At 40.6% G+C, this 13,541-nt stretch overlaps 1 protein-coding gene across 2 annotated transcripts in view; it reads left to right on the forward strand.

Moving 5' to 3' along the window:
• Positions 1-412: 412 nt before the first annotated feature.
• Positions 413-13,541, forward strand: part of NHSL1 (NHS-like 1) — a 132,574-nt gene continuing 119,445 nt past the window's right edge. For both annotated transcript variants that reach the window (XM_012650493.1, XM_012650492.1), the window contains exon 1: positions 413-614. In XM_012650493.1, coding sequence (XP_012505947.1) covers positions 413-614 — 202 coding nt within the window. The remainder of the gene's footprint in view (positions 615-13,541) is intronic.

Here is a 13,541-nt window from a genome sequence, read left to right on the forward strand (position 1 = left end):
GTAGGATTACAGTTTGGGATGCTGGGGACACGCCAAAGAGTCGGAGTGCCTTGGTTCTGTTCTTCGCAAAGTCCCGACAAGTGCTCCTGAAATGAACACCCCGCTTCATTTTTGAAATTGTGCTTTCATTTATTTTGATGTTGTGGCTGTGGATATCGCTGATCTAGAAACCGAGTACCACAGTGTGCCTAAGGGAAAACATTTTTTCCCCCTCTTTCTTAACCCCTTATTTTCCTTTTCTTTTTAATTGGGTGACACAGAAGCAATCTTTTTGCATGATGCTGTGCCTGACGCTCAACACTGTCTGAGTAAGTGGGAAGGCCCCTGTGAAGGACCCGGACCAATTTAAAACACGGAGCTTTTTGTTTGTGGGGCCGTCCTTTGTCTCTAGGCGATTTTGATGTGAAAGAAGATGAAAAAGGAACGCTCTTCAGGTTCCTTCAGACTCAAGCCACATGCAGGCTCTCTCTCACGTGCTGTGAGTTGGATAAATTTCTCCTCCTTGTCCAGGCAGACAAAGAGGCTGTTTCGCAGTGATGGAGAGCTCTCGGTCTGTGGGCAGCAGGTGGAAGCGGACGATGAGAACTGGATATACAGAACCCAGCCCAGAAAAGGTGACTTGATTTTTTTTTTTAATTCAAACATTTTCAAAAGTTTGTTATGTAGAAGTCTTTGTTTCTATCTGTAATTTCCCTTCGTGATTTTTGCCCCCACTAGCAGTTTCTTTTTTGTTTGTTTTTGTATTGGAGTTCAGCGTCATTCATTTGTTTACGTGTCTAAAATAAAAATGCTCTTCCAGCTAGATGCAGCTTGAGATTGTATCCTTCTAAGAAGGATAAAATAGCTGTTATTTGTTCCTCAAGCACACTTGCTTCCTTCGTCAGATCCACATGCTCATGTGACTTGCGAAAAGTTCAATGGTAAACCACCATCAGACAGAATCTTCTGCTCTTGCAACGATGGGGTTAGAACATGGACACTGACACTGAGAGAACTTTGGGAATCACGGATAATCCTCTTGCATCTTTCTTCTAAGAAGATAGATGAATTACACCAACACTTGAATTAAACAGGTGTTGGGCTGTGACACTGGGGAAAATGAACACACCCAGGTGCTAACCCTTGATATCTCGGCCAAAAGGAGTCACTGGATTTCTGTCAAGTTTCTTTTCAGACCAATGTTGGTCTCTGTTCTCAGAATTAGCATGTTTTGCCTCCCTGAAGGTGAAGAAAAATACCAGTCCTGCTGGGAGAGAGGGAAATATTTCAATATTTCTTAACACACCCCTATTTTGTATTTAGAATTGCTTAGTTCTTCCTGTTAGAGTGTGTAGAGACTGAATTGTTAAGCTGTAAAATGGTTTCTCCATTCGGTGCAGTGGCAAAGCCCAGTAGGGGAGCGCTATTTAAGTATTACAAAGGGACCTAGTCCAGACATTCCGCGTGATTGTGTTTTCCCTGTTTATCACATTCTTCCTTGTGCCAAGAGAAACCTCGCTGGACTCTTTCAGAGACCTGTTCTTCCCCCTCTTTTGGGAAGCAAAACTGCTGAAATGTGAGACAATCAATTAAGTTAAATACATGCTTAAGAGTACAGTAATTATATTGCACATACTGAGAATTAAATGCAACCCTTCTCAGGGATAATGTGTGTTAAACCATTTGTTCTTGTCTATTAAGCTATGGCACTAGAGGGACTAGTTAATACTTTTTGAAGATGTGAGTTGTTTATTATGTAAAGAAGGTGATCAACAGTGATCTACTCATTCCGAGCTGTATAATGTGGGTTTTTAGTTCAGGTGCTGTATAACTGCCAGGCTTAGAAAAGGTATTTGTGCTTTCTGGCTGGAGTTGTGTAGTTTAGTAAGTCTGTGAACTTTACTTTTCTAAATCAGGAATAAGCTGTGGTTTTGGTAAATGGTTGGGTTGTAATGTTTGAAGCAAAAATGTTTGAAGGGTGGATACAGTAGTACTGTGGTTGCAAGAGGGTGTAGTTTTGATCCTTTTGGTCTTTGTCAAAGGTTGCTTTTTAGGACTTGTTTTATTTTAAGTCAACTGCTGTCAAGTTTCCGTTAAAGACTGTGTACATGTGAGCATGTGGCTTTAGGATTTCTATTGTAGATGATTCATCTAAATTAACATTAAAAGAAAGAGACTGAATGTGCATGTATTAGTTTTAGTTAGGAAATAAGGCAAATACTGTACACTTGACTTATGGAAAATAAAGAAGTCATTGTAAAGGACAGGGTGACTTGTGAAGTGAAGGAAGGACTTGCTAAGATAATAATACCAAATATTGTACCCTTCATCCCTTAATGTAATAGGGGACACAGTAGCCTCATGAAGATAAATAGGGGCATAATACAGTGCGTAAGTTTATATGGTTTTTTAGAAATAATTGGGCGTGAGTAATATTATCATTTTTGACACATGGAGTTGGAATCCTTAAAAAGCTGCGTATAGGTAAAAAATTCAATGTTATAGTTTATGTTCACATTTGACCTACAAAAGAAAACTGGCTTCCAACTTTGACATATTGTCTCAGGGGCATGTTATAGGAGTTGATCTTTATTCCATGTAATTCTTTCCTTTGGAGAAATGCAGAAGTGACATTTGTTTACACTAGCAGATCAAAAGAGGAAAAGTCTAGAAGAAAAACTATACAGATTGAAGTTCTTTCTTAAGTGCATCTGATAAGCTGAAACCCTAGCAAAGAATATCGGTCAGTGCTAAGAATGGCCACATTAGGATTTGGTTGTGAATAAATATGCATCGGAAGACACACTGGTGTGGTGGAAGTGTGCAGCATCTTTTATATCTGTCTGCCCAGATCGTGTGCATCCTCATCCACCTTCCTCTCAGTGTGCTTTCCAACCCTCCTCCCTTACATTAACATTTTTTGATTTATACAGATTTCTAAAATCCTGCTCTCCCTCCTCTCCTCCCCACTCCCCCCCCACCACTGTCAAGCAGTGATAGCCAGAGGTAGGGCAACTTTAGCTTAACAAGCCAGCCTCACATCAGCGGTCCCCCTGTGGGATCTCTGGTTGGCGGGAGTGCGGTTCCGCAGCCTCCTGGCCTTCTCCCTCTCCAGCAGCTGCCGCAAGGCCACCTGCTTGCTTGCTCCCTGCCCACTGTCTCCCGGTATCATTGCTTTGCACCATTAGCCCACTGACTTCCTACTATCAGTGCAGATAGTATGTTGTAAAAGACACACATTCATTTTCTAAGAGAGAAGGTCTTTTAATAGAGAATTTCTGTGCTACAGTGCTTATCAGGAACATCAAAATAAAGTTTTACAGTGATTACCCCTATGGATTTCTATCAGTGCAACAAATCCATAGCTTTACAATTTAATGTTGTCCCTTGTAGTCAAGAAACTAAAAATAAAATTACAATGCTTGAGATTTCTTTGGGAGTATCTTTTTATAAGATTAGAAGCTACTAATATATATGTTTCTACTTAGACTACTATTTCTGAGCTTAAAAAGCAATTAGAAGATACATATTGTGGGCCGGGTGCGGTGGCTCACGCCTGTAATCCTAGCACTCTGGGAGGCCGGAGGCGGGTGGATTGCTCAAGGTCAGGAGTTCGAGACCAGCCTGAGCAAGAGCGAGACGCCGTCTCTACTAAAAAAAATAGAAAGAAATTATCTGGACAACTAAAAAAATATATATAGAAAAAATTAGCCGGGCATGGTGGTGCATGCCTGTAGTCTCAGCTACTCCGGAGGCTGAGGCAGAAGGATCGCTTGACCCCAGGAGTTTGAGGTTGAGGTTGCTGTGAGCTAGGCTGACACCACAGCACTCTAGCTTGGGCAACAGAGCCAGACTCGGTCTCAAAAAAAAAAAAAAGATACATATTGTGGCCGGGTGTGGTAGCTCATGACTGTAATCCCAGTGCTTTGGGAGGCTGAGATGGGAGGATTGCTTGAGGCCAGGAGTTAGAGACCAGCCTGGGAAACATAGCAAGACTCCATCTCTAAAAAAAAAAAAAAAAAATTCCCTGGGTGTGGTGATGCATGCCTGTAGGCCTAGCTACTTGGGAGGTTGAGGCTGGAGGTTCAATTGAGTCCAGGAGTTCAAGGCTGCAGTGAGCTATAATTGTGCCAGTATACTCCAGCCTGGGTGACAAGAGTAAGACCCTGTCTCAAAAAAAAAAAAAAAAGATACATACTTATATGTAAGAAGCAATCACTAGTAAGCACCTATATGTTTTCTTTTGTTACACCACATGACAAGTTTCAAAACTCTCTGTATTGACATTTGTACTCAGGGAGATAAGAATGAATTGGGTAAAACTGATTATTAGTTCTTATATTCCTAGTGTGATATGACCTACTACAATAGCAGATGATGCTTTGACTTATTTAGCCATAAAATCAAGGGTATGAGTCAGTGTCTTCTGTATAGTTAAAAAGTGGAATCAGTTGTAGATGAGACATGTAACTTTCCATGTGGAGTTGTGAGAGCATTGACTGGAGGAATTATTGCTGAGTACTATGTGCAGGATGTAAAGAAAGAAAGCACACAGGCCCTGAAGTCAGGGAGTTCAGACTTAAATGGAGAAGCAGATAAGAAGTCTAAAGGGGAATTAAAGAGAAAATGTAAGATGATTGTGAAAAAGTGTAACAGGAGTGACCTAGATGAGAAGGTCCAGATAAAGGTACTTTATCTGGAACATTTTCATGTTTTGCATGGTTTTATGGCTGTTACCATTTAATAAAACACGATTTAACAAGTACCTGCTTCTTTTGCAGTGCTCACTGTGGAAGATTCTCAAGGAAAACTAATGACTAGTAGTGTTTATTCTGTGCTTCCCTTTTCTTGCTCACTCAAATCAAACCAAAAGAGGAGGAATAACAATGGAGTGTCCTCTCATTGAGCCGAGTATGTTTTGTTGTGGCCCCAGCTCTCCATTTAGCTGGACAGAGTCATGATTGATGATCCTGGTATTGGCAGATAGAGAAGGTCATTGACATGCAAAGCCTGTTTAAAACAATGTTTCATCATTTCCTTCTGGACTTTATCATTATGGACTAATAACATTACCTGATTTGAATCATTTGAATGTCAGGGCCCTTCCTTCCCAGCCACTACAAAAATGGCCAGAGATAGCCTTACTAGGTGTCAAGGGTAATGAATAATCCATACACTAGATAATCAATCTTGAGTGTTGGAGTTGGCTGTACTTAAAGTAATTTCATCCCAATTTCTCCCCTCTAATAAAATAGTTGCAGAGTACAGGATCTTTGTGTATAATTAGGTTAGCAGTATTTCAGATATTATAATGGAGAAAAATGACATGGAAGTCTAAAAGCAGCAAGGTCAAGAGTCAAGATCCTGTTTCCATGTAAATAGCTGTGATTTATTTTTGATAATACAATCTTTAAAATCATGGGACTTACGAATCACTTCTTTATGGCATCAAGGAAGCCTAAAAAATATCGGCAAATATTGTCAAAATAGCATCCCAATTTTATGAGTAAAACTAGATAAATGAGTTTTCTTTATTCTGAGGGTTACTCTGTACATCACAAAAATAGCTAAATGCTGTTTATCCTGGTGTCTTAACAAAAGAGACCAGTGAAGGTAATGTTTTCCCAATTACTTCCTACTGAAGTTGACATTCTGTGAAAGAGACAGACAGCGAGTGCCACTTAATATTTTATCTGGTCCATTGAGACTGCCCTTTATAGACCTTTGATTATTTTTTTTCTTTCGAACTTGGGAACCTCTATTATCTCACTGCCTTGTTTTATTACAAAAATGTCTTTATTTGGTAATTAAATTGTTGAAGTTCTATTGAAATGATTTTATCTAATATCCTTTTATTAGTTTAAAAGATTTGTGGGTTTGTTTTGAGAATTAGACACTTACTTAGGTTACTAGAAATAGGGTGATAAAAGTAACTCATTGTCAGGGTTTGGGTTTGGAAGTGAGTTACCTGTATTCTTTTCCATTGAAATATAATTGCTGAGTTGCGGAAACTTTTTTGAAATTGATCTTTACAAATGGTTATTTTATAAATAATTTAAAAGACCCCGCATATTAATTTGGGTTCATTTTTAAAAGTCTCTTGCAATTGTCAAAGAATGTGTTTTATTTCCATGTAATTTCAGGGTTTTTTTTTGGTTTAACTATAATATTTTCTATCAAATTAGAGTTTTTAAAAAGCTGTGATGTACCCTATCGAATACTTTAGTTAATGTCATTCTCATCAGTTTTATCTCCTAAGGATCTACTGTGTTTGCAGCCTTCTGTCCATCCTTATAGAGCAGGCCCCCATCAGCTCTTACTTGGACTTCTGAATGGTCTCTTATCCTCTCTTGCTATCTCCATTCTTATCCCCCTTTGATCCATCCTTGAGTCTATCTACACTGGGACCAGAATGATTTTCCTAAAATAACAAATATAATTGGGTCACTCTTCTGTGGCTCCCCCTTGCCTACAGATATGAAGCCCATAGCATTTAGGAGGGCATGAAACGCTACGCCATCTCCCTCTTCCCATGCCCTGTAGAAATAGCAAACAGATTCTATCACAACTCTAGAAATCTGTATCTCCTATTGCCTCCCATTCCCATTGCCTGTGCCAGGACGCTCCAATCCCCTCCTCTGCCTGGTGACTTCCTACTTAACCTTAAAAAGTGGAGTCTTCCCTGATCCCCTAAGGGCAGAACTAATTACCCCTTCTCTGTTACTTCTCTACCTTCATTGTCCCTGTGTAATTGCATTTATCATACACCGAATTATACTCATTTGTTTACTTGTCTGTGTCTTGAACTAGACTGTGAACTCTCTTAGGACGGAGGCTAGTCTTATATATCTTTTTTTATCCCCAAGGCTAAGTGCTCAATAAATGCTTTCTGAATGGGTGAACATGACCTATCTGGGTCTTTGTTAACAGTGCTATTTGCACAGGCTAACGTGCCAGACAAATGCTTTCTGAATTTGGCTGAAGAACGATGGGTTCTAGGTAGCATTGTGTGCTTATTACCAGTGCTCCAAACTCTGAACTGTTCTGAGTGTAGCAAAAGAGAGGGTTCCGTTTGTGGGAACCCTTTTGGTGGCAGCCTGCTATTTACCATTGTACCACCCAAGCTATGCATGTATCAAACATTTTGTAAAAACATTTGATCGTGACTGTTTTGACCAGGTAGTAAAGTTGCCGTTAGTGAACGGAGAGGAGGTATGGAATTGACGAAGCCGGGCCTGAGGAGAGGCTGCCGGGTGCTATTGCAGTCTTCTCTTAACCAGTTTCCCTGCTTCCACCTTTGTGTGCCCCCCACCCCACCCCAGTCAGGCTCACTGTAACACAGCAGCCTCGATGACCCTATTAAACACCAAACGTAAGTCATACCGTGTAACTTCGCTGCTTAAAACCCTTTGGTGGCTTTCCTTCTCAGGAAGCTTAATAACCAAGCCTTGACGGTGTTCCCTAAGGTCTTCTGTGGTCTGCCTCCCTCAGCCCATTGCCTCCCCACGCGTCCCCCTCACTGTCCTCTACAGCACACTGGGCTTCTTACACTTGACCTTCCCCTCTACCCAGAGCCCCAGCTGTGCACCTGATTCCTCCTTCACCTCCTACAGGTCTTTGCTCGCAAGTCATCTTAGTGACCATATCTAAAATGGTCACATCTTACCCTCATCCTGGTCTGCTATCTCACACCTCTATTTTTCTCTAAAGCACTTGTCACCATCTAATACGCTATGCACTCTATGTATTTATTTTTGGTGTTATCTATCTCCTCCAACTAGAATTTAACCTCCAGGATGGCAGATTTTTGTCTGGCATATAACAGGTGTTCAATAAATTGTAGTTGAAGGAATGAATGAGTCATGTGAAGAGCAGTAGGTCAGGACATCTGGATGTTTTGCTCTGTCACTTGCTAATTGTATGACCTGGACCAAATCACATGATCTCTTTATGCTCTAGTTTTCATTTCTGTAAAATGGGGTAAATGCCCTATTCATGATATATATCAGTAGCAAGTACAGTTTATTTATTGAATAAATGAGTGTTTGTTTTATAGATACACTGTCAGCCTACAAATTGGATCTGGTTGTATTTAATGATATTGGCCATTGGGTTGGCAATCTCTTCACTATTTATTGTTATTATAATTGTTCAAAAAATATCTTTCTCTTAGTACAGAATATACTAACTAGTATGTTGAATTTTTAGTGTAGAGATAAATGTCTTTGGAGTACTGTATGACCTAGGCAACTCCAGTGGAAGCTATTGCTTCCTTTACATAATCCTTCACGGAATTTGTACCTCACTGTTTATGTCAAATCCTGAAATGATTAAAATACTAAGTTGAAAGTTATATCTGATTCAGTCAACCCACCCATAAGTATTAACAATAGCTAGTATTTACTGAATGCTTACCATGGCTAGACACTATTATTAACACTTTACGTGAATTAACTCATATAATAAATGTAGTCTGGCTATCATATGTGTCCAATAAAAATAATAGTTTGTTAGATACGCAAAGAAGGATCAGACCATTGGAACCAAAAACTGGGCAGAGAAACTTAGATGTTGTGAGATAGGGAACAAAGTACAATTCTTCAGAAGGAGAAATGGCATTGAAAATACCTAGGGTGTTTTGGGGTCATGGACTTAATCACTTTTGGTTTAAGGGCAAAAACTCTGCTTTGAGAGTATTTGGGTATGTGCTCCATACCTCTCCTGGGTTTGAAGCTCTTTGGAGTTTAGCCTGTGTCTTATCCAGTGTCTTGCACTTTGCAGATAGTAAGCAAATATCCGTTGCATGAATACACAAGTCAAAGCAATGTTGAAGGAGAACTTCTCTGGTTATGGCGTGCAGAATAGATTGGAACATTAGGGACGAGAACCAGGTCATCTAGGAGCTGTAGGAGTTGAGAACAAAGTGCTGGTTGAAGTGATTATACAGGCACATGAGGAAAAGCAGTTCTGAAACTACCGATTTTTATGTTAGGCTATCCTTATTAAGGAAGTCACAGGTTTTAATACTTGTTCCTATAGCAACAGCATCTGTGATGTTCAAAGGTATAGTTACACTTTTTCTAGCTTTATGAAATATGGGTAGTCCTCACCTTATATTTCTAATCTTCCTAATTAAAGATAATGTTTATGACGACCACTGTCTTAATAAATGTGATTGGAAAACTTATGTATAATCACTGTACATGCTGTTCATCTACTCAGTGCACATGGCGCAAGGTTTGGGGAGCTTGAAGCTGGTTGAGGTGATGTCTACCGTCCAGCCCTCTGCAGCCCGTACCACACCTCCTCCTCCATACCATTAAATTTCAACATCTCCGAGCATTCACTGTCATTTCATGGCTGATGTTTGATGACTGGCTAGTTGTCATAGCTATTAAACTAACACTTAGTTCTTGCTAAAACCCATCACTACACTGACTGCATCACACTTTGGATATTTAAACATGTGTGATAAATGGTGAGCGTTTGCCCAGCCAAGTGGTTGTCTGAGACCATCCCCCAACTTGGGGTTTTTCAGGGCAGGATTTGTGAACAGGTTTCCCAGCTGGTGCTTCCTCTGACAGTACCACCCTTTGCTAGACTCAATCCTAGTGTCTGGGTGCATGTTTGGGTGTGTGCCTCCTGTGGGTGGCACATCATGGGTTCTCATGTTTTGAGAGCTCATATTGCCTCGTAGGCTTGATGTAAAGTAACTTTTTGAGAAAGCCACACTGAGGAGCTAGTCTCTCCTCCATTCAATGTGAAAATGGCTTAAATTGTCAGGTTGTCTGGAGCGACCTGCTCTACGGGGCCTTTCCTAGAGTAGGCACTCATTAGAGCAGTGGGATGAGGAGGGACTCTACCTTGCCATTTTCACACCCTCTTATTTTTTTAAAAAGACTAGGTTGGGAGTGGTAGTGAATGGAAGATCCTGGAAGAAGGCGGCAATACACTGGAGGGAAGAGGCGGGGATAAGCTATAAGGAAAGAAGAGATAGTGAGCGTCCATCCTTCTCTGTCCTGCCTCCTCTTTGCTAAGAGCATTTTGATCTCATTTCTAAGTCAGTAAAATGATGGTCTGTGGACACTTAGTCAGGTTTCTGAATATGCTGCTAGCATGACTGATTGTGTGCTTGCAGTATTGTAGGTCTGTCTGTTTTTAAGACTTAGCTTCATAAAGTTTCTGTACATCCTTGGAAAAAGGTGTGGAACAAGGATAAAGGCTAACCTATTCACTGGTTAAAATCATTTTAGTAGTACAAGTAAATTATTGTCAGGTTTGGGTTCAATATATGTTTACCTTTCTTTTTTTTTTTTTTTTTTTTGAGACAGGGTCTCATTGTGTTGCCCGGGCTAGAGTGCCGTGGCGTCATCCTAGCTCACGGCAACCTCAAACTCCTGGGCTCAAGCAATCCTCCTGCCTCAGCCTCCCGAGTAGCTGGGACTACAGGCATGTACCACCATGCCCGGCTAATTTTTTCTATATATTTTTAGTTGTCTGATTAATTTCTTTCTATTTTTAGTAGAGACGGGGTCTCGCTCTTGCTCAGGCTGATCTCGAACTCCTGAGCTCAAACAATCCGCCAGCCCCGGCCTCCCAAAGTGCTAGGATTACAGGCGTGAGCCACCGCGCCCGGCCTGTTTACCTTTCTTGAAGGAAAATTCGTTTATAAGTAAAATCCACAAGGAACTGAGACTTCAATAAACTGTATCACTTGCTTTTTGTCTTTTCTAAACTTGAAAAGAGAAAATGAAAATCAATTATATTCGATTGTCGGTACAGTTCCCTTGCCTCTAAGGTTCTCTTTCACTCTGTAACTAGAAACGCCTCAGCTGAAGTAGAAACTGGGTATCTGGTGTTTCTGGATTACATTTTGAGATAAACCAGAATTCTTACCTGAACACAGGTGTGTACTGCTTTAGCCTTGATTGGTTGGGGATTCTTTTACAAAGCATACAAAAGGCAGCTTGTGAATTTACCTCGGTGGGCGGTTGCAGCTGGTGCTTGGTTTGGTTGCTGTGATCATCTTGCCTGGTAGTTATTTATTTACATAATTTTTTTCACCAACGGAAAAGTACACAGAGTGCTTTTACTTCCTGGAAAAAGAACTTTGATTTTTACCTTAAGGTATTTACAGTTTTATTGCTGAGTTAATCAACATACTCCATTCCTGCTGTAAAAAGATGTTTTTAATAATTTTCTCCTTACTAGCTTCCCAGGTCCAATTCTTTGTGTTTAAGTCTGCATGCCTGAATGTTGTTCTGTCCTAGGGATCTTAGTTCTGTTTCATTTATAAGCAAATTTGAGCCACCTTGTCTCATTTGTGTGCTATTGATGCTCTGTGAGCCGAGGAGGTTGGGTTTCTCTTCTTCCACATTCCTTGGGATCATCAGACTTTGGTTACCTCCCATACTGTGGAGTATGTGTTGGTTTATTCAGTTGATCTGTGTTCTTATGTCACTGTAGCCAGGGAAAGGTTATGCCACTGACTTTAAAAATCTTGAAGGTTATGTTCCAAGTGCACCTAATAAAGACCTGAAAAAAAATCCAATTGGTAAATTTTTCTCTAGTTTCTGAGGAAGTTGCGCTAGTTTTCTCCACAATAAATGTTTGTTTCAAAAGGGGAAACGAATCTTCTACAAGGAACCATGGTATGAATGTTTTGAGTGCTCAAAAAGTTTAATTCCAGTTTGTTTTATAAGTCAGAGACTTAAGAGTTTAGCTTATGTCCAGAGTAATAAATACACTTTACATTGGTTGTCGGTCCACCCTTGGTGCGTGTGCATACACATATACACACATACACAATAGCTCTGTGAAATTACTTACCTTTACTGCATGTCTACATGTGATACCCTATCTTCTCTTCTGTTTTATTCTATTCTAGTAAGTAGAAAATGTCATTCCTGACTTACAAACCTGATTTTGTGACTCTCCATTAGGTCACAGCCTTCAATTAGCAAAATAGTGCTTTTAGTAGACTTCACTTCCTTCAGTAGGGTTTTACTATGCTTGCGTACCAGATAGCTTCTCCCCAATATTTAGACATTGCAGGCTGTGATGGAGTTTCTGTGGATAGTGCAGTGTTGTCTTGGTGTTGTAGAAAGGCCTGGCACACCAGGAGTACCTTGAGATATACTGCAGATTAGTGGTGCATCTCAGAAAACCATCCGGTCCAAAAACCCACTCATGACTCTGAGCACCTAAGCATTCCTCCACTATAGTAAGTCCTTTTCCGGGTGTCCCTCTGAGCCCCTAGTCCGGGCCAGGCGGTGCGTAAGGGGCAATGCTTGAAAACCGGCAGCAGGACTGAGTGACTGCGAGCCTGTTGCCTGCCGCAGCCCAGCGTGGGAGGGCCTGCTGCGCGCGCAGGCTGCTTCCTGGCACCTGCTGGCCGGCCCGGGGAAAGCTCATGAACAGCAGCCTCTGACCAATGTCTGCCTGATTTCTCTAGGTTCCTCTGTCATTATGCTTCCTGGCCTACTGTCCATTACATTTTCCCACAGGGGAAAATGAATTGCGAAGTTTAGTCCATTTAACATTACTTTTGAATTATTGGACGCTAGCCTGTTTGTATCGGAGGTCCTATGTCTGAACTGGAAAAAAAGCAGTGTTTTCCTCGAAACATAAAGTTATCATTGTGAAAAACAAGTGATTGGTTAGAGATACTTTTCTAAATTGTGATCATATAGACTAGATGTTAGCTTGTATATAATGTTAGAGGAATATGCCTTTTACTTATTTGTATTTCCATGTAGCAGAAACTTGCCTAATTATTCATCTTTCAGAATTCTAAAACAATTCAAAATATCTTTTATGAATATTTTTCTCAAATATATTCAATGTTACAGAGCCTGTTTATAGGTCAGGGTTTGCACAGTACTCACATATGGTCTTATTTCATCATGATTACAGTCCTGTGAGATGGGCAGGACAGGTGACGTTGCCCCCTTTTGTGGTGAGAAAGCAGTTCTTGAAAGATTAAGTGACTTGCCTGAAGCCATATAGGTAATTGGTAGAGACTGGATTTGAATCCACTACTTGTGACTTAGTCCCACACTCTTTCCACGACACTGTGCAACAACTCTGCTCAATTGCAGAGTACAGTTTAATTTTGATGCCTTGGTGTCATTTAGAATAGTCATTGAACCTTGTACTAATCTGGTGGTGCCCTGGTGGCTGTTGAGGTTTGCAAGGATCTCTGCTTTGGCACTAAGTGGGTCTCCACTACTGTGTCCTTTAACTTCTAGTGACCGTGTTGTATTCTACTTTTACTGTAAGGCTTTCTCTTTTCACTGTGTTCTTGTGCCTGCCTCTTGTCTTCCTCACCACTCTATGGTTTGGTGTTATAATTTGTTACCTTGTGTGGAGGGTCTGGGCAACCCAATTTATTGCGAGAGTATTGACTGGAAGCCTAATGAGATCCTGAGCCACAATCCTGTGAGTGATGCTGTCTGGTCAGAGGCCATTTTGACTAATTGCTTCTTTGCTGTATTTCAGGTGGTTAAGTATTTTGATCAGAAAAGTGATCTCTCAGTAAGTAGACGTTACTGTAATATGTA

This window comes from Propithecus coquereli, unplaced genomic scaffold, assembly GCF_000956105.1.
Source record: "Propithecus coquereli isolate 6110/MARCELLA unplaced genomic scaffold, Pcoq_1.0 Scaffold329, whole genome shotgun sequence".
NCBI lineage: Eukaryota > Metazoa > Chordata > Mammalia > Primates > Indriidae > Propithecus > Propithecus coquereli.